This window comes from Rana temporaria, chromosome 4, assembly GCF_905171775.1.
Source record: "Rana temporaria chromosome 4, aRanTem1.1, whole genome shotgun sequence".
NCBI classification, from domain to species: domain Eukaryota; kingdom Metazoa; phylum Chordata; class Amphibia; order Anura; family Ranidae; genus Rana; species Rana temporaria.
In genome coordinates, this window is record NC_053492.1 from 385079020 (window position 1) to 385100617 (window position 21598).

Here is a 21598-nt window from a genome sequence, read left to right on the forward strand (position 1 = left end):
CACAGGGGGCGCTGAACGTGTTAGGCTTCACCTAGTGTGTGTTTACAACAGTAGGGGGTGTGGCTGTAGGTCTGATGTCATCGATTGTGTCTCCCCTATAAAGGGGATGACACGATCGATGCACCGCCACAGTGAAGCACGGGGAAGCCGTGTTTACATACGGCTCTCCCCGTTCTTCAGCTCCGGGGCGCGATCGCGACGGAGCGGCTATAAACAAATAGCCGCGCCGTCGTCCCGGATTGCTCCCCGAGGTAAGCCGCCCGCAGCAGAGGGGGTCCCGATCGGACCGCCGACCCGCGGAAAGGCAAGGACGTATATATACGCCCATCTGCCTGTCCGTGCCATTTTGCGGACGTAAATAGTCGTGCGGCGGGCGTTAAGTGGTTAAGCACCTAGGTGCAGGAAGAGGGAAGATTAACTATTCTGCCTAGCAACAACACTTTGAAGGCATCTAAAAAATTGTTTTTTTTTTCTTAAAGGACCAATGACATTTTTTTAAAACTACTGATGTAATGTTATATTTATGGGTGGAACTCCACTTTAAGGATATACATCCAGAGCGCCCCAAGGATATACATCCAGAGCGCCCCAAGGATATACATCCAGAGCGCCACCAAGGATATACATCCAGAGCGCCACCAAGGATATACATCCAGAGCGCCACCAAGGATATACATCCAGAGCGCCACCAAGGATATACATCCAGAGCGCCACCAAGGATATACATCCAGAGCGCCACCAAGGATATACATCCAGAGCGCCACCAAGGATATACATCCAGAGCGCCACCAAGGATATACATCCAGAGCGCCACCAAGGATATACATCCAGAGCGCCACCAAGGATATACATCCAGAGCGCCACCAAGGATATACATCCAGAGCGCCACCAAGGATATACATCCAGAGCGCCACCAAGGATATACATCCAGAGCGCCACAAGGATATACATCCAGAGCGCCCTAAGGATATATATCCAACAAAAAAATGGTGTGGCTTAAAAATATTTACCATCAGAATACCAACATAGCTAAATACTACAAGTTTAAACATTTGCACATTTATGCATGTATGGTCCTGGAACAGCTACTCAGCAGAGAAAACTTTAAAATCAACAGCACAGTTGTCATACACACACACACACACACACACACACACACACACACACACACACACACACACACACACACACACACACACACACACACACACACACACACACACACACAGAAGAGTGAAGACAGACATCAACAGTAAAAAAAAAAAATGTAGAGAAACGCTAGGATTTTTAATCCCCATTGTAAAGCAGGAGACCAGGGACGCATACTGGAGGTTGTAGTAGTACAGAGAATTAGGAAACACTAGAAGGGCATGCTGGGTGGCAAATCTTCTCAGTAACGTAGTAAGACAAAAGACACCAGTGACCTATGCTTCAATTTGACCCAATGACAGTTCCCATACATTTCTATCCTCAGAGTTACCTTGCAAGTTACATTTTCTAGGAGACAAACATTGTGACCATTTTTGTGACAAAGTCACAAAACGACACATTTGACTGCAGCACTTCCACAGGAAGTCTGTACACGTTTTAGGCCGGATTCACACTTGTGCGGTGCGAATTTCAGCTCTCTTATCTCTGCAGAGAGATAAGACAACTGTTCAGCAGATCACCTCAGTTTTAGATGCAAATTTGGAGACCTGGGAGAGGGGAGGGGGGAAGTGTATTGAGCTGAATGAGAGAAATGAACACATGTGCGAATCAGATGCGTACCCATAGAAGATAATGGGCCTGACATCGCATCTGAGCCGCACCGCAATGCCTAGAAAACGCACACGTTTTTTTGGCAATGCGCAGTGCGAATGCATCGCACATATGTGAACCAGCCTCATTGAAAACAATGTATTTTATAATGTTATGCAAATTGGATGCGGTTTAAGCCGCAACCAATTCGCATAGTGTGAACCCGGCCTTAAAAGCTGGTCATGCCACTTGCATAATCTTTAGTGGGGTCAAATCATTGTGCAATTTGAACCACAGTGAGAAGAAAATTTGAAGGGGCAGGATGCAAAATTGTTCTCTACAAAATTTTGGATATTTAAAGTGGAGGTTCACCCAAAAACTCAATTTTTAACATTAGATTGAGGCTTGTTTTGTCAAGGGGAAATCGGGTGTTTTTTTTTTTAAATCGAAGCAGTACTTACCGTTTTAGAGATAGATCTTCTCCGCCGCTTCCGGGTATGGGCTGTGGGACTGGGCGTTCCTATTTGATTGACAGGCTTCCGACAGTCGCATACAGCGCGTCACGATTTTCCGAAAGTAGCCGAACGTCGGTGCGCAGGCGCCGTATAGAGCCGCACCGACGTTCGGCTTCTTTCGGCTACTCGTGACGCGATGTATGCGACCGCCGGAAGCCTGTCAATCAAATAGGAACGCCCAGGCCCGAAGACCCATACCCAGAAGCGGCGGAGAAGATCTCTCTCTAAAACCGTAAGTACTGCTTCGATTTTTAAAAAAAACACCCGATTCCCCTTCACAAAACGAGCCTCAATCTAATGTTAAAAATTGTTTTTCGGGTGAACTCCCGCTTTAATAATGGAACGATATTTGTCAGGTCAATAAATGTACTTCCAACATTCTCAAAATGAATGCCCTTCAATCGCCTCCTTCTAGACCTGAGCGGCCATTAAATCTCCTTGACGTTGATGGACCATCGTCTATTCTTCTGCAATGCTCCTCCTCTACCCTCTCTAAAGCCTAGTAGACCGGAGCAGAAAGTCAGGTGGTTCAATAGAAACCGACCGACATTCCACCCATGTGTGTGGCAGCAGCTGGTCTGACAGAAGCAGGTTGGCTAGCTTCGGTCGAAGGGTCAGGACTAGGGTTGTCCCGATACTTTTTTTTTTATGTACTCGCCGATACCGAATACCGATACTTTTTTTAAATGTGTCCCCAAATGCAGCCATGTCCCCCCACATAATATTCCAGCCATGTCCCCCCACATAATATTCCAGCCATGTCCCCCCACATAATATTCCAGCCATGTCCCCCCACATAATATTCCAGCCATGTCCCCCCACATAATATTCCAGCCATGTCCCCCCACATAATATTCCAGCCATGTCCCCCACATAATATTCCAGCCATGTCCTACCTGGATGATGCCGCACGTGCCGCCGTTAATCAGCGTGCGGGGAACATTACAGCTTTCGTTTGAATAGCTGTATCCCCGCCGCGTATAGACACTCCCCCATGCGTGGGATTGGACAGATCATCCGTCCAATCCCGCGCAAGGGGGAGTGTCTATACACGGCGGGGATACAGATATTCAAACGAAAGCTGTAATGTTCCCTGCACGCTGATTAACGGCGGCGGCTTTGCGGCGACGGGTTTGCGGCGGCGGGGGTTAACAAGTATTCTATTTCAGTATCGGGGGTACATTACATTACTCGTACTCCCGCAAATACTCGGTATCGGTCCCGATACCGATACTGGTATCGGTATAACCCTAGTCAGGACCAAAAATGATCTGCCGACCGCCTCCTGTTTAGCACTCTCAGCCAATGGCTGAGAGCGCTGACCAGCCCCCCCATCAATAGCACAGCAGGGGAGATCGCTGTACTAACATCAGACCCCTGTGCAAATTGGCACCGGAGATACGTGAACCGGCTCCATAGAGAGCGGTCACAATCTCCTACCATGCAAATTGGATGCAGGGAAATCCGCATCTAATTTGCATAGGTGTGAACCCGGCCTAAGACTGGGTGCAGTGGTGCTGGAAAAAAAAAATAAAAAAAAAAAAATAAGAGGTCTGCCCATTCTGCACCAGTATACCCGGAACTAAAAGGAGGCGAGTAAAATGTCATCTCATTCAGTTAGCAGTTTAGTTTCACAGTCTCAGTTATTTAACATGGTGGGTATGTGCCACGCCAGGGAGCCTTGCCATCTTAAATCATGGCCTATTTTCTCTATGCAGAATTCCAGGGCTGGTGATCAGCAGAGGCAACAGCTGCACCAATAGGGCAGAATTTCACTCAAGGCTTAACCAAGCACTAGTTTGACCCGGGGCATATTATACCCAACATAAGCATCAAAGGCTGCCAACAGAGTTTAGGCAAGTTCTCATCCAGGATATGCTTCTAAGTATTTTATCCAAGTTCAAGGACATCTTTAAGCCTGTTACCATCTGAGAATTACAATTTTACAGATGATATTTGGTACGCAGCTAAATATTATCATTGCAAGCACATAGAATACACAAAACAGCAAGCTCGTAGTCCTTATAAGCAGCAGTGCTTTCATAGTCCTATTTCTATCCTTCAGAGAGGAGACAGAAATAGCAGCAAGTTCTGCTTAAGACTTTGCATTCCTCTGGGATGTGCTGCTACCACAATATGCAAACAGTCGATTTGATTAGGACAGAGGGCTGGAGAACAGAGCAGAAAATAGACCAAATTTCCCTGCCCGTATAGTGTAGAGTTAACCCAATTATGCCATCATTTATAACACCATGGGAGAACGGCACTGCTTGCTCAGATTTGAACAGAAGTGAACCTATGAAGCCAATTATGACAAGAGATATTACTTGTATCTAAACCGCATGCTTCCAAGCAATAAAATAGCTTTGAGCCCTGGTTCACACTGGGTACGATTTGGAACGATTTGAGATGCGATTTGACATGTCAAATCGCATCTCAAATCGGCGGCAATTGTCCGCAATGGCACTGTCCTAATCAGTGCGACGCCGCATCTGCGATTTCAAAAAGTAGTTCCTGTACTACTTTTTGCGATTTCGGGCCGCGATTTACATTAAATTGCGGCCGAAATCGCAGCAAAATCGCGGTAAAATCGCAGCAGTGTGAACCTAGGCTAAAGCTGCTGAAAGCATATACAGCAAAACCTTGGATTGTGAGCAGAATTAGTTCCGGAAACATGCTTGTAATCCAAAGCACTTGTATATCAAAGCAAATTTCCCCATAAGAAGTAATGGAAACTCAGAGGATTCGTTCCACAACCATTTAGGGCCAGTTCACACCAGACACAGTACCGTATGCATTTTTTTCGGCACTAAAAATGCATGCACAGTGTTTTCCATGTATTCCAATGGCTCTAGTTGGCACCATGCAGTCAGTTTCTGGTGCAGAAACCGACTGCATGGTGTGAACTAGAGCCACTAGAATACATGGAAAACACTGTGCATGTATTTTGTGCAAAAAAAATAAATAAAAAAGAAGCACACGGAACTGAATGGAACTGCGTCTGGTGTGAACTGGCCCTTATTCATAAATCCTTCAGTTTATAGCCCATATACAATTATTATAGCAATGTGATGGAAGCCTCTACAAGCGGATAAGAAGAAAAATCCAGCAGGAGCTACAGAGTATAAGGCCCCTTTCACACGGGGTAGCGGTATAGCGGCACGATTTTTAGTGTTGCTACAACGTCGTATTTACCACGATATTCGGCCGCTAGTGGTCTTAGGTTTTAGCTCCTGCTAGCGGCCGAAAAAACGTTAATACCGCCGGCAATACGCCTCCGCAGAGGCGTATTACCGTGGTTTTACATTGATTTCAATGGGAAGGAGCCGTAAACGCCCCTCTCCTATACCGCTCCGAAGATGCGGCTAGCAGGACTTTTGGAGCGGTCCTGCTAGCGCACAGCTTCAATTGAGAGAGAATATATTTTATATATATATATATTTTTTTTTTATATTATACATACATACCGTCTTCCCCGAAAATAAGACCTACCCCGAAAATAAGACCTAGTGTTATTTTTCAGGAAGGCTGCATTATAAGCCCTACCCCGAAAATAAGCCCTAGTTTAAAAAGCTTGTAAAATCCTATAATACACTCTATTACAGTAGTATATAATGTATAAGTGTGTGTGTGTTTCTGTAATATATTTGCGGGGAAGAGAGCTCCGGCAGGTCACAGAAGCGCAGGGCGGCGCTATAACAAAGGTATTTCGCACAATTATTTTACAGAAACACACATGTTGTACATTATATACTACGGTAGAGTCGATTATAGGATTTTACAAGCATTTTAACTCGGTTCACACTGGGGATTCTTGTCAGGCAGAGAGAGAGAGGGGGGGAGAGAAGACGGCACATTACATGGTAAGACCTACCCTGAAAATAAGCCCTACTGTGTCTCTTGTTGCCAAAATTAATATAAGACCCGGGCCTATTTTCGGGGAAACACGGTATACACACACACACACACACACACACACACACACACCCCGTGCGAGAGCAATATTTCTAGGCCAAGACCTCCTCTGTAACTCCAAAAAATGTAACCTGTAAAAAAAAACTAAAATGACGCCTATGGAGATTTTGAAATACCAAAGTTTGGTGGCATTCCACGAGCATGTGCAATTTTAGGCATCTATTTACGCGGCGCGACATCTTTCACATTATGCTTTTTTTTTTTTGTAATGCATTAAACTGTTTTTTTCCCCCAAAAGACGCGCTTGGAAAATTGCTGTGTAAACATTGTGCGAGATAAAAAGTTGTAACGACTGTAATTTTATTTTTTAGGGTCCCTGCTAAAAAATTGTTTATATATATATATATTTTTTATATAATATATATATATATATATATATATATATATATATATATATATATATATATATATAAAAAATATATATAAATATAAAATAAAAACATAATGTTTAGAGGGTTCTGTGCAATTTCCTAACAAAAAAATGGGAGAGAAATGTCAGAATTGGCCTGGTAGTCAAGTGGTTAATGCCAACGGTTCTGTCAGTGCAAATTGGATCAATAGTCCTATATTTAGATAGAATGAAATAGAATTTAGCTAGTCCAGCTTTGGAAAAATAACCCTGTTGGTTTTTGGATTGTTACCTCGTACAATAAGATAAAAGTATTGATCTTTTTGGATAGTCCTTACAGAAGAGAGCTCACCTCTGCATTTCACGATTCCGTATTTACAACCCAAGTAGATGCAATCCAAGCACTGGTTTCCCATCGGAAAGCAAAGCTCCTCTGAAAGAGCAAAACTCCTACAGACATCACCAATATACTGACTAACCACACACTTTGAATTGTAAAAGCAATTTTCAGTCTTTAAGCGAAGATAACACAGCTCATATAGGTTGAAGTTCGCACCTTACAGCCTACATGATAAGATGACCTGATAGAACTTGAAAGTACTGACTCATGAATGCCACATATCACAACTTTAAAGAAAATCGGGCCAGGTAGATATTGTTTTCAGATATTAAAGGATTGCAAGATAAAAAGCACGGTTTTACTAGCCACCATTAAATCAATTACCAGGTGAGGAGGACATTGTGCAAGGATGAATATTCATAGGGAACTAGATAGACGCCTGTAAAGCACATAGGGCCAGATTCACGTAGAAGTGAGGCGGCGTAACGTAACGTATATACGTTACACCGCCGCAAGTTTTCATCGCAAGTGCCTGATTCACCAAGCACTTGCGTGAAAACTTACTCCGGCGCAAGCCCGCCTAATTCAAAGGGGTGTGTGCCATTTAAATTAGGCGCGCTCCCGCGCCGGACATACTGCGCATGCTCCGTTTTGAAATTCCCGCCGTGCTTTGCGCGAAGTGACGTAATTTTTTGGAACGGCGACGTGCGTAGCGTACTTTCGTATTCCTGGACGTCTTACGCAAGAATTTTTTTTTTTTTAAATTTGACGCGGGAAAGACGGCCATACTTTAACATGGCTCGACTAAAGTTAAGCCATGTTAAAGCAGCCTTAACTTTGCGACGGGAAACTATTACTAGCGACGACGTAACGACCGCGAAAACCGTTGTGGATCGCCGTAAATCCTAATTTGCATACCCGACGCTGGAATACGACGCAAACTCCACCCAGCGGCGGCCGAGGTATTGCATCCTAAGATCCGACAGTGTAAGACAATTACACCTGTCGTATCTAAGGGCTATCTATGCGTAACCGATTCTATGAATCAGTCGCATAGATACTCAGAGATACGACGGCGTATCAGAGATACACCGTCGTATCTCTTCTGTGAATCTGGCACATAGTGCCTTTTGCATGAAATCTGAATAATAGTTAAATAAAATAAAAGCAAAAGGCACATTGCCTATTTATCCTACTGCAGTATCACTTCTGTGTCTAGAGCAGTGGTTCTCAACCTTGTCCTCAAGTACCCCCGACAGGCCATGTTTTGAGAATTTCTCTTCAATAAAATAGCTGTCCAATTAACCAAGCCATTGACTCCGATTTAAAGCAGGGTTTGACGAACCCCAGGCGCCAGGTCGCCATTGCGACTAGAATTCTCAACCTGGCGCATCCTGCGTCTCTTTGCGCCTCCGCCACGTGTTTGGGTCAAGCCTGTTGGCAATTGAGGCCGCGGCTTTGCGGCCTTCTGCAGGCCTATGCTTTCTTTCTGTGATATGGCGCCATCTTGTGGTGGCCGTTGGTATGACAAGACAACCAGCAATGCTAATGGAGCTTCCCCTGTTTTCACTGCCATCTCCTTCCCTCCAATTAGAACCCCCAAACATTATATATATTTTTTATTCCAACACCCTAGAGAATAAAATGGCAATACTTTTTCACACCGTATTTGCGCAGCGATCTTACAAGTGCACTTTTTTTGGGAAAAAAAATATACTTTAATTTAAATATAATGCCCCGTACACACCATCACTTTATGTGATGAAAAAAAACGACATTTTCTGTGAAGTAAAAAATGACGTTTTTGAAACTTCAATTTTCAAAGACGAAGTTGCCTACACACCATCGTTTTTCTCACAATGTTCTAGCAAAGCGAGGTTACGTTCACCACTTTTTCCATTGAAGCTCGCTTCATAAGTAGCTTCTGGGCATGCGCGGGTGAAAAAACGTCGTTTTAAACGACGTTTTTGCTACACACGGTCAATTTCTGTGAAGTAAAAGTTGACGTTTTGAAAAACGACACATAAAATTGAAGCATGCTTCAATTTTTTTTGATCGTTTTTTAGAAGACATAAAACGACGTTTTCCCCCACACACGGTCAATTAAAGTGACGTTTTTAAAAACGTCATTTTTTTTCATCACATAAAACGACCGTGTGTACGCGGCATAAGACACTAGTAAAGTTAGCCCAATTTTTTTTATATTGTGAAAGATAATGTTACGCCGAGTAAATTGATACTCAACATGTCACGCTTCAAAATTGCGTCCGCTTGTGGAATGGCGACAAACTTTTACCCTTTCAGGCTTTACATTATGTTGCACAGGTGATTTGATCAGTTTCGCTGCCTTAGTAATTACCACAGCCATTTCATCTGAGGGAAATACTGAAAACATGACCTGTCAGGGCACCTTGAGGACTGGAGTTGAGAAACACTGGTCTAGACTAAGGATGAGCTCTGGCGTGTTCGCATAGTACACGTGCAGAGCCCGCCAGGAAGTGTGCACGGCGCTGCGCTAATCAAACTCAGGGAGACATTTCACAATCCCTGCAGCCGAGCATCAGGACAATGTCTCCCTGACTGTGATTAGCGCAGCGCTGTGCACACTTCCTGGTGGGCTCTGCACGTGTACTATGCGAACACGCCAGAGCCCATCCTTAGTCTGGAGCAGTGGTAATCAACCCTGTACTTAGGGCCCACCAACAGGCCAGGTTTGCAAGATAACTGAAATACATCACAGGGGATCATTTGCTGCTCAGAGATTACAGTATTTTAGTCTGCATCTCCCCAAAGGAAATACATAAAACCTGGCCTGTTAGTGGGCCCTGAGGACAGGGTTGATGGCCACTGGTCTAGAGCACCCTTTGGTGGCTTATGTTCAAACACAGTATAAACTCCTTCATGCAGGTAGCCATGACCAAGACTGCTAAAGAATCTGAACTGAAATCAAAGTTATCCTTTAGGGCCGGTTCACACCAGTGCGATGCCAGACATCGCATGCGATTCGCACCACATTGCTGTGCAGATCACATGCGTTGTCTGTGTAATGCGAATTCGGCCATAAAAACCGTATGGGTGAATTTGCATCGCATTCAAACCAAACACAGCAAGTACTCTTTTTTGTCTGCACCAGAATTGGAACGCATGGGTGTGAACAGATTCTGCAAATCGCGCTGTTTTGCAAACTGATTGCCGACTGTCGCCAACTTAACCACTTTAATACCGCAAGCCGTCATATGACGTCCAAAAAGGGGTTCTCTTATCCCGGGTGGACGTCATATGACGTCCTGTAATTTGTGCGGTGATATCCGATTGATGCCTGCACCTAGAGGCATCATTCAGATATAATTTTGTTCCGGCGGCGATCCTTCTTATAGGCGGCGGGAGGGGAAACCCCCCCTCCCGCCGCCATCTGGTGCTTCTCCGGGCTCTCCCGTGCCATCGGGGTCCTGGAGAGATAATCTCAGTGCGCCGGATGGGAGGCATAGATATGACCGATGACCAGATGGTCACCAGTCATCTCTATGACCGGAGTCCCGGGCGCGATGTGATGACGTCACGCCCGGGTACCCGTAAGTAAACAAACTGCAATTGCGGCTAGTAAGAATGAGATCTGTGAATTTTTTTTCACAATCTCATTCTTTCCAGCCTGGAGGAGAGATGTGAGGTCTTATTGACCCCGCATCTCTCCTTAAAGAGGGCCTGTCACACACTATTTCTATTACAATTAATATTACAAGGAATAAAAGCGATCGAAAAAAAAAAAAAAATGTAAAAAAAAAAAAAAAAAAAAAAAGAGAAATAAAAAAGAAACAAGTAAAAAAAAAATAAAAAATTAAAAGGCCCCTGTCCCCGGTAGCTCGCGTTTAGAAGCGAACGCACACGCAAGTCCCGCCCACGTATGTAAACTTCGTTCAAACCACACATGTGAGGTGTCGCCACGTGCGTCAGAGCATGTGCAACAATTCTAGCACCAGACCTCCTCTAACTCTAAACTGGTAACCTGTAAAAATGTTAAAGCGTCGCCTACGGAGATTTTTAAGTAACGAAGTTTGGCGCCATTCCATGAGTGTGCGCAATTTTAAAGCATGATGTTAGGTACCTATTTACTCGGCGTAACATCATCTTTCATATTTTACAAAAAAATTGGGCTAACTTTACTGTTTTGTTATTCATGAAACCATCTTTTTTTCTTACAAAAAAAAAGGCGTTTGAAAAATGATTGTGCAAATACCGTGCAAGATAAAAAGTTGCAATGACCGCCATTTTATTCCCTAGGGTGTCTGCTAAAAAAAACATATATAATGTTTGGGGGTTCTGAGTAATTTTCTAGCAAAAGAATGATGATTTGTACATGTAGGAGAGAAGTGCCAGAATAGGCCCGAGAAAAGTCCTACGCTTCGTCCGATGGAAATCCGATTGTGTGTACGGTGCTTAAGACTATACGATTTTATGCACCGTGGGCAAGGCAGACAAATAGGATTTTCAGTACCGAATGCCATTAGAAGCGTACTTCTAATTAAATTTTAACTCCACAGAAAGTTGTTTAGATGAAAAGCAAACTAGATGTAAAGCACAAAAACAAGGGGATCACAAGGAATTACAATTAGAAGGATTAATGTGGATATAAGGATTAAAAAGAAAAAAAATCTCACCATGCAATGCAATACGGGAGATACTATGCACATTTTAAGTGGATTGATAATTAAACATTCGTGCTCTTAAGCGGAGGTTCCGCCAATTTTTTTTTTTAAAAGTCAGCAGCTACAAATACGGCAGCTGCTGACTTTTAAAAAATGGACACTTACCTGTCCAGCGCGCCCACGATGTCAGCAGCCGAGGCTGAGCAATCGCTCGGTCCTCGGTGAGGGAATCAGGAAGTGAAGCCCGACGGCTTCACTGCCCGATTCCCTACTGCGCATGCGCGAGGATCGCGGCGCTCCGTCACTGGTCCCCGCTCTCTCTTGGGAACAGTGTTTCCCAAAAGACAGCGAGGGGGGGGGGGAGTGACGTCACAGGCTAGATTCCCCGCGGGGATCAGACCCAGAAGTGGTGCAAATACCTGATCCAATTTGTGTATTGCCTGTGACAATTGGGTTCCCTAGGGAGAACTATGGATCATTTTGATTAACCACTTAAGGACCGCCTCACGACGATATACGTCGGCAGAGCGGCACGGCTGGGCATAAGCACGTATAGGTACATTGCCCTTTAAGAGCCCAGCCGTGGGTGGAGCTCACGACCCGGTCCTGAGCTCCGTGACCACGCCAGCGGACCCGATCACCGCCGGTGTCCCGTGATCGGCTCACAGAGCTGAAGAACGGGGAGAGGCAAGTGTAAACAAACCTCTCCCCATGCTTCCTAGTAAGCCTGTCACTGATTGTCTGTTCCCTGTCATAGGGAACGACGATCAGTGACATCACGCGCCCAGCCACGCCCCCCTACAGTAAGAAACACACAATAGGATACACTTAATCCCTTTAGCGCCCCCTACAGGTTAACCTCTTCACTGCCAGTGTAATTTTCACAGTAATCAGTGCATTTTTATAGCACCGATTACTGTGAAAATTACAATGGTCCTAAAATAGTGTCAAAAGTGTCTGCCATAATGTTGCAGTCACGATATAAAAAAAAATAAAACTATCCCCTATTTTGTAGACGCTATAACTTTTGTGCAAACTGATCAATAAACGCTTATTGCTATTTTTTTTCCAAAACTATGTAGAATACGTATCGACCTAAACTGAGAAAAAAAAATATGTATATATATTTTTGGGGATATTATAGCAAAAATTTTTTTTTTTTATCAAAATTGTCGCTCTATTTTTGTTTATAGCGCAAAAAATTTAAACCGCAGAGGTGATCAAATACCACCAAAAGAAAGCTCTATTTGTGCGAGAAAAAAGAAAAAAAAAAAAAAAAAGGATGTCAATTTGTTTGGGAGCCACGTCGCACGACCGCGCAATTGTCAGTTAAAATGACGCAGTGCCAAATCGCAAAAAGTGGCCTGGCCATTTAGAGATAAAATGGTCCAGGGCTGTAGTGGTTAAAGGGCATATTTCAGGACAAAAAAAAAAAAAAAACACACCCACACACCTTGTCATTTAATGGAACCTACAGAGAAACCATGCCAGGTCACCAGATAGACTGTAGGTAGCATACAGCGCTGTGCTTCACCAGCGGTACAGAGACTTCCTGTCCCTGAATAAAATCAAGTCGGACTGAGCGCTGTGCAGCCACTATGGCTCTATTCACACTAGTGCGATTCCAGATGCAATTATAATCACACAGAATTGCATGACAATGGAAAACAGTTTTCAATGGTGCCCCGTTCACATCAATGTAACACGGGACATTTTGGAAAAGGTTCCGGTACTCCTTTGTGCGATTCAAATTGCAATTTTGGCACCTGTGCAAACCTCATCCAAGTAGAGTCCAAATTGCACTGAAAGTCGGACCAAAATCTGATCACAGCAGTGTGAACCTGGGAAAGGTCTGCATGCTTTCTTGGCTTTTCCAAACCTAAAAAAAAAAAAAAAAAAAAAAAAAAAAAAAGTGCAGGGTGTACCAAGATGGGTGTCTCTGATGGCAACACGGAGTGTCACTTCCGCGACCGAATGTGACGGCTCCGGTCGCGAATCCCAAATGATGATGCGGCTGCGCCCTGAACTCTGCACTCCCTGCCAGCTTACTTCCTTACTAAGACTTCCGCGACACTCTGCCCGCTGACCCATTCCAGGTATCGGCTAAGGCATCGGGAGCATTTGTGCAAAAGCTCGGTATCGGGAACATTTGTGCAAACGCTCGGTATCGGGAACATTTGTGCAAAAGCTCGGTATCGGGAACATTTGTGCAAACGCTCGGTATCGGGAACATTTGTGCAAACGCTCGGTATCGGGAACATTTGTGCAAACGCTCGGTATCGGGAACATTTGTGCAAACGCTCGGTATGGGGAACATTTGTGCAAACGCTCGGTATGGGGAACATTTGTGCAAACGCTCGGTATGGGGAACATTTGTGCAAACGCTCGGTATGGGGAACATTTGTGCAAACGCTCGGTATGGGGAACATTTGTGCAAACGCTCGGTATGGGGAACATTTGTGCAAACGCTCGGTATGGGGAACATTTGTGCAAACGCTCGGTATGGGGAACATTTGTGCAAACGCTCGGTATGGGGAACATTTGTGCAAACGCTCGGTATGGGGAACATTTGTGCAAACGCTCGGTATGGGGAACATTTGTGCAAACGCTCGGTATGGGGAACATTTGTGCAAACGCTCGGTATGGGGAACATTTGTGCAAACGCTCGGTATGGGGAACATTTGTGCAAACGCTCGGTATGGGGAACATTTGTGCAAACGCTCGGTATGGGGAACATTTGTGCAAACGCTCGGTATGGGGAACATTTGTGCAAACGCTCGGTATGGGGAACATTTGTGCAAACGCTCGGTATGGGGAACATTTGTGCAAACGCTCGGTATGGGGAACATTTGTGCAAACGCTCGGTATCGGGAACATTTGTGCAAACGCTCGGTATCGGGAACATTTGTGCAAAAGCTCGGTATCGGGAACATTTGTGCAAAAGCTCGGTATCGGTCCCGATACTAGTATCGGTACAACCATACTTGTAAAGAAAGCAGACAGGAAAAATAAAAATAAAATCATGGGCACAGAGATCACAAAAGTGACATCTGTATCATTCTGCTCCAATTCAGCGGGGATCTGTTCATGGAAAACCTGCTGAGCAGACCAGGCGGCTCCTATGAGAAAGAAGCCCAATGATTTTTAGGTCAAGTTTATTTCAGTTTCATTGCCTTTTTTTTTTATAGCTATACAAATCTGATTTATAACTAAATGTTGAATATACGGCAAAGTATTCAGAAAGTACTATTCATTAGCCAAAGAGAACATTTTACCTGCATTGGAGGGTTGGTTTACAGTATTTGACAAACTTTGATCTGACTTTTATTAAAGTATAAGCCATTCACATTGTGTGTGTAAATTTCAGCTTGAGCTACTGATCTGTATAAACGGGCTCTTTCTAATATCTAGACTGAAAATGTCAGAGGAGCCTGAACCCTCTCAATTTATATGCAATATTTAATATACATAAAAAAAAAAAAAAAAAAATTAGTTTAGGCTTGACAATAAATAAGGCCTCGACAAAATCCGGGCGCCAGCTCACCATTGCGACAAGAAATTGTGACCTGGCGCCCGCCGGTAATTGAGGCCGCAAAGCAGCGGCCTCAATTATCGGCTGTCGCAGGCCCGCCGCGGGAGCACAGGATCCTGTGTCTCCGTGCGCCCCCACCGCCGCGCGATTGCAGCGGGCCCGCGACGGCCGGTAATTTAGTCCGCGGCTTTGCAGCCTTGTGAAGGCCCAAGCTGCCTTCTGTGACCTGGCGCCATCAGGTGGTGGCCGTTGGCATTACAAGCAAAACAGCAGTTCTAATGTGTGTTTTTTTTTTTTTTTTTTTTTTTTTTTTTTTTACTGTTTTCACATCTCCTTCCCTCTAATTAGAACCCCCAAACATTATGTAGATTTTTTTATTCTAACACCCTAGAGAATAAAATGGCGATCGTTGCAATAATTTGTCACACCGTATTTGCGCAGCGGTCTTACAAGCGCACTTTTTTGGGGATTTTTTTTTTTTTATTTAATTAAAAAAAATAAGACAACAGTAACGTTATCCCAATTTTTTTTTTATATTGTGAAATATATGGTTACGCCGAGTAAATTGATACCCAACATGTCACGCTTAAAAATTGCGTCCACTCGTGGAATGCCGACAAACTTTTACCCTTTAAAATCTCCATAGGCAACATTAAAAAAATTCTACAAGTTGCATGTTTTGAGTTACAGAGGAGGTCTATGGCTAGAATTATTGCTCACATGTGTGGTTTGAATACCGTTTACATATGCGGGTGCTACTAACGTAGGTGTTCGCTTCTGCGCGCGAGCTTGGTGGGACGGGCGCGTTTTCTGGCTCCTAACTTTTTTAGCTGGCTCCTAGATTCCAAGCAAATTTGTCAAACCCTGTACTAAACCAATATTCATTCTAGGTCTAGAAGTCCTATTTGCACAGCGAACATGTGTGATTATTCGCTACTTTTACTACTTGCACAGGTTACACCATTCCATTTGTAATATAATTACCACTCTTAAGCCCCGTACACACGATCAGGCTTTTGCCCGGCCAAACTCACATCGGAATTCCAAAGGAATTCCATTGGAGTAAAAGAGAACACATCTAAACTCCGATGATATCCTCAGAATATCCGATGGAAAAAAAATCCAATTGGGCATACACACGGTCGGAATTTCCGATGGAAAAAGTCAGTCAGGGGCCCGACATCGCGGGCGCCCAGGACAGGCAAGTGTCCCAATATTAAAAGTCAGCAATTGTTGGTTCACTTACCTTTTCCTTCAATTTCCCTTCTAAATATTTTTCTTCTTTGTCTGAATTTCTCACTTCCTGTTCCTCCTCAGTAAGCTGTTCTGGCCGACTAACCCCCAGCCAGAACCGCTCGGATGATGGTGGAAAGCTTACCGAGGAGGAACAGGAAGCGAGATATTCAGACGAAGAAAAAATATAATTTAGAAGGGAAATGGAAGGAAAAAGTAAGTGAACCAACAATGCACTAGCTTAAAGCGGTTCTCCACCCTAAAGTGGAGTCCCGCTGATCGGAACCCTCCCCCCTCCGGTGTCACATTTGACACCTTTCAGGGGGGAGGGGGGTGCAAATACCTGTCTAAAGACGGGCAAAAGACGGGCATTCCGTCACATCCCGTCGCCCCCCCCCCCCCCCCCCCCCCGTTGTGCTCTGGGAACACTCGGCTCCCAGCACACAGCGGGAGCCAATCGGCGGGCGCGGCGCGACTCGCGCATGCACCGTAGGGAACCGGGCAGTGAAGCCGCAGCGCTTCACTTCCTGGTTCCCTCAGCGTGGATGGCGATGGGAGCAGCAGAGAGACGAGCGATCGCTCGTCCTCTGCGCGATCGGCGCTGGACTCCAGGACAGGTAAGTGTCCTTATATTAAAAGTCAGCAGCTGCAGTATTTGTAGCTGCTGGCTTTTAATATTATTTTCCCATGGCACATCCGCTTCAAAGGAAACCATTTAGAAAATAAAACACAAACCTTTACAACGCCTTTAAAGCGGTAGTAAACCCGCTGTCTTTTTTTTTAAACCTGAAAAGCAAAAGCCATAATGAGCTAGTATGCACCACATACTAGCTCATTATGAAATACTTGCCTTGGAACGAGGTTAGGGGAACTTACCTGGTCCACACCGAGGGAGATGTCATCGCTGTGATTGGCTGGAGCGGCGATGTCGTCACGCCCGCACATGCGCACGGGAGACTTTTCCCCGGCAAGGTCCGGCGGCTGCCGGGCCTTTAACTGAGGATCTCCGCTGCGCATGCGCCGCTGCAGTCAGCGGCGCATTGCGGGGGGAATATCTATTTATACCTACAGGTAAGCCTTATTATAGGTACACACTCCTATGTGAATAATTCTTTTTTTTCACTTGCACTGACCTCCTACTAACAAATACTGTAGCTGCTGACTTTTAATATATTAGGGCCCTTTTGTACTTTTTTGAAATTGAAATAAAGTGTCATCATCCACATACAGAAATTGAAGGGACAATGTAAATGATACAGTGTGTGTTTAGTATCACTTTATTGGAGTATATCTTGATTGACAGGTAAGAAAAACAAAAGGCTCTGCAGCATGGGTTAGGGGGCATGTAAGTTTATTCATAGGTCATCAAAAAGATTGGATTTCAAACATTGCATGAAACAAACTGTGTTGGCACATCCTCTGTAAAAGTATTTATACAATATTACATTGCTCTCATATAATAGCAAGAAAAAGGCAAATAAAGGAAGACAGGTTGACCATTATAACTCAAGTGGAGGTTTTTAGATTTTTTTTTCTCTTTTTCCAAAATCAACTTTTTTGTTTATAGAGCAAAAAATAAAAACCCAGGAGGTGATCAAATACCACCAAAAGAAAGCTCTATTTGTGGGGGAAAATAAAAATAAAAGACATGAAATTTATGTCGAACGACAATTGTCAAAGTAACACAGTGCCGTATCGCAAAACATTGCCTGGCCATTGAAGCGGAAATGGAACTTCTGCCAATCGGACTCTTCTCCCCCTCCAGTGGCACATTTGGCACCTTTCAGGGGGAAACCTGTCAAAACCAGGCATCTGCTCCCACATAGAGAAAGATCGCTGCAATCTTGTGCGACAATCTATGCAAGGTCCAGCCCTCCGCATTACACTGCCCCCCACACACAGGTCCCAGAAGACAGCAGGGACCATTCAGAAAGCACGGCACGACTCGCACATGCGCAGGAGGAAAAAGGCTGTGAGGCGGAACTCCACTTTAAGGGGGTAAAACCTTGAGGCGGCTGAAATGTTTAAAAGTGATTGTAAAGACAGAAGATTTTTTTATCTTTATGCATGAAGTTAAAAAACCCTGTGTGCAGCAGCCCTCCCAATACTTACATGAGCCCCATCTCTATCCAGCGATGTCCACAACTGAATCGGACGGCCAGGTCTCTCCATCCTGATTGGCTGAGACACAGTAGTGGCGCCATTGGCTACCGCTGCTGTCAAACTCGGCTAGCCAATTGGGAGAGAGGGGGTGGGGCCACTCCACATCTGAACGAATAGATGGAGCTGCAGCTTGGCTGCCCCTATAGCAAGCTGCTTTTTGTGAGGCAACTCAATAGGGAGGTAGGGGTCAGGAGCAGCAAAGAGGGACCCGAGAAGAGGAGGATCTGGGCTGCTCTGTGCCAAACCAACTGCACAGAGGAGGAAACAGAACATTCCCCCCCCCCCCTAAAAATAACAGACTTTATAATCACTTTAACCCCTTAACGCCCGCCGAACGACTATTTACGTCTGCAGAATGGCACGGACAGGCAGAAGGACGTATATATACGTCCTTGCCTTCTAGCGGGTGGGGGGGTCCGATCGGGACCCCCCCCCGCTGCGTGCGGTTTCCCTCGGGGAGCGATCCGGGACGACGGCGCGGCTATTCGTTTATAGCCGCTCCGTCGCGATCGCTCCCCGAGGCTGAAGCACGAGGAGAGCCGTATGTAAACACGGCTTCCCCGTGCTTCACTGTGGCGGCATATCGATCGAGTGATCCCTTTTATAAGGGAGACTCGATCGATGACGTCAGTCCTACAGCCACACCACCTTACAGTTGTAAACACACACTAAGTGAACACTAACCCCTACAGCGCCCCCTGTGGTTAACTCCCAAACTGCAACTGTCATTTTCACAATAAAGAACGCAATTTAAATGCATTTTTTGCTGTGAAAATGACAATGGTCCCAAAAATGTGTCAAAATTGTCCGAAGTGTCCGCCATAATGTCGCAGTCACGAAAAAAAAAAAAAAAAAAAAAAAAAAAAAATTAATAAAAATGAAATAAAACTATCCCCTATTTTGTAAACGCTATAAATTTTGCGCAAACCAAATCGATTAACAGTTATTGCGATTTTTTTTACCAAAAATAGGTAGAAGAATACGTATCGTACTAAACTGAGGAAAAGAAAAATGTTATATATGTTTTTGGGGGATATTTATTATAGCAAAAGGTAAAAAATATTGCATTTTTTTCAAAATTGTCGCTCTATTTTTGTTTATAGCGCAAAAAATAAAAACCGCAGAGGTGATCAAATACCACCAAAAGAAAGCTCTATTTGTGGGGAAAAAAGGACGCCAATTTTGTTTGGGAGCCACGTCGCACGACCGCGCAATTGTCTGTTAAATCGACACAGTGCCAAATTGCAAAACCTGGCCTGGGCATTTAGCTGCAAAATGGTCCGGGGCTTAAGTGGTTAATTCATTACCACCTTTCCTTGCTACTAAAAAGTGGGCACCACCTCACACAGTTAATGTTACGTTATTCTGTACAATAATAAGAGTCCTAGATTAGCAACTTTTTAGGACGATTCACTTTACCTCCTAACCAAGGGGTATATGTATAAAGCTGGTAATGTGCAGGTATATTTTTCTGGTGCATGAAAGTACAGTGACCGATTTATCTGCAGTAGGTATTTGCTGAACGTCACGTATGAAGCCCATAGCAGGCAGATAAGCAAAACAAAAACTTTGTCCATAGATCCCTAAAATCCCAAGATTCTGCTAAAACCAGGCAGAAACCTGTCAATGCTGCAGGTCCCAAAAAACAGGATGCCTGCAAAAGAAACTGAACATTTACAAATTTACAATTGCCATACAACATTTAAATTTCTCTTTCTGGTGAGTGCAAACTGCAGTTTCCATGGGAATTTCAGATAACAATAAGGAATCATCAAATCTATAACAAGTACCCTGTGTGTTCAACAGCTTTCAGGCTGGGTTCACACTGGTCCGACAAACGCTCCGACATTGGGAGCTCATGTCACATGACGTGTAAAAAACAACGTTTCCCTATGAGAGCCGTCTTTACTGGTCCGACACAAGTCAGTCCGACTTTGAAAATGCTCCCTGCACTACTTTGGTCCGACTTTGATCCAACTTCAACCCATTGAGTATCATTGAAGTCGGATCAAAAGTAGGATCCTTGTCCTTACCATTCGACTTTTGACATCCGACATGTGATTACAGCAGCAGTAAAAGGAATTTATCTCACACTGGGATTGTTTTGATTGCGATAGTCCGACTTGTCCTTTGACCAGGGTTTGACAAATTTGCTTGGAATCTAGGAGCCACTTAAAAAAGTTAGGAGCCAGAAAACGCGCCCCGTCCCGACGAGCTTGCGCGCAGAAGCGAACACATACGCGAGTAGCGCCCGCATATGTAAACGGTATTCAAACCACACACGTGAGGTATCGCCGCGATCGTTCGAGCGAGAGCAATAATTCTAGCTCTAGACCTCCTCTGTAACTCAAAACATGCAACCTGTAGAATTTTTTAAACGTCGCCTATGGAGATTTTAAAGGGTAAAAGTTTGTCGGCATTCCACGAGCGGACGCAATTTTGAAGCGTGACATGTAGGGTATCAATTTACTCGGCGTAACATTATCTTTCACAATTTAAAAAAAAATATTGGGATAACTTTACTGTTGTCTTATTTTTTTATTTAAAAAAGTGGATTTTTTCCCCAAAAATGTGCGCTTCCAAGACCGCTGCGCAAATACGGCGTGACAGAAAGTATTGCAACGATCGCCATTTTATTCTCTAGGGTGTTAGAATAAAAAATATAATGTTTGGGGGTTCCAACTTCTAATTAGAGGGAAGTAGATGGCAGTGAAAATAGTGAAAAATGACATTAGAATTGCTGTTTAACTTGTAATACCAACGGCAACCACCAGATGGCGCCATCTCACAGAAGGAAGAGCTGGGGACTTCACAAGGCCGCGGCCTCAATTATCGGCGGTCACGCACAGCGACACAGGATCCTGTGCCTGCGTCCGCCCCCTCTTCCCCCGCCGCGGCCTCAATTACCGGCCGTCGCGGGCGCCAGGTCACAATTTCTTGTCGCAATTGCAACCTGGCACCCGGATATTGTCGACCCCTGCCTTTGACCAAAGTCGGATCAAAGTAGTATCCTGTTCATTCAAGTCGGATGGATGTAGGACCAATGTAAGACTGATGTCGCAGAGCAAAGTAGGATGAATGTCGTATGACTGTCGTGTAGTATCAGTG

At 44.5% G+C, this 21598-nt stretch overlaps 1 protein-coding gene across 5 annotated transcripts in view; it reads right to left on the minus strand.

The window, feature by feature from the left end:
* ATL2 (atlastin GTPase 2) overlaps nucleotides 1-21598 on the minus strand; it is a 127410-nt gene that overhangs the window by 81195 nt on the left and 24617 nt on the right. The window contains exon 1 of one of the 5 annotated variants that reach the window (XM_040351075.1): nucleotides 6932-7048. The exons of the other annotated variants lie outside the window; for them this stretch is intronic. Coding sequence (XP_040207009.1) covers nucleotides 6932-6995 — 64 coding nt within the window. The 5' untranslated portion in view covers nucleotides 6996-7048. Of the gene's footprint in view, nucleotides 1-6931; nucleotides 7049-21598 lie in introns of those variants that run through there. 5 annotated transcript variants of the gene reach the window in all.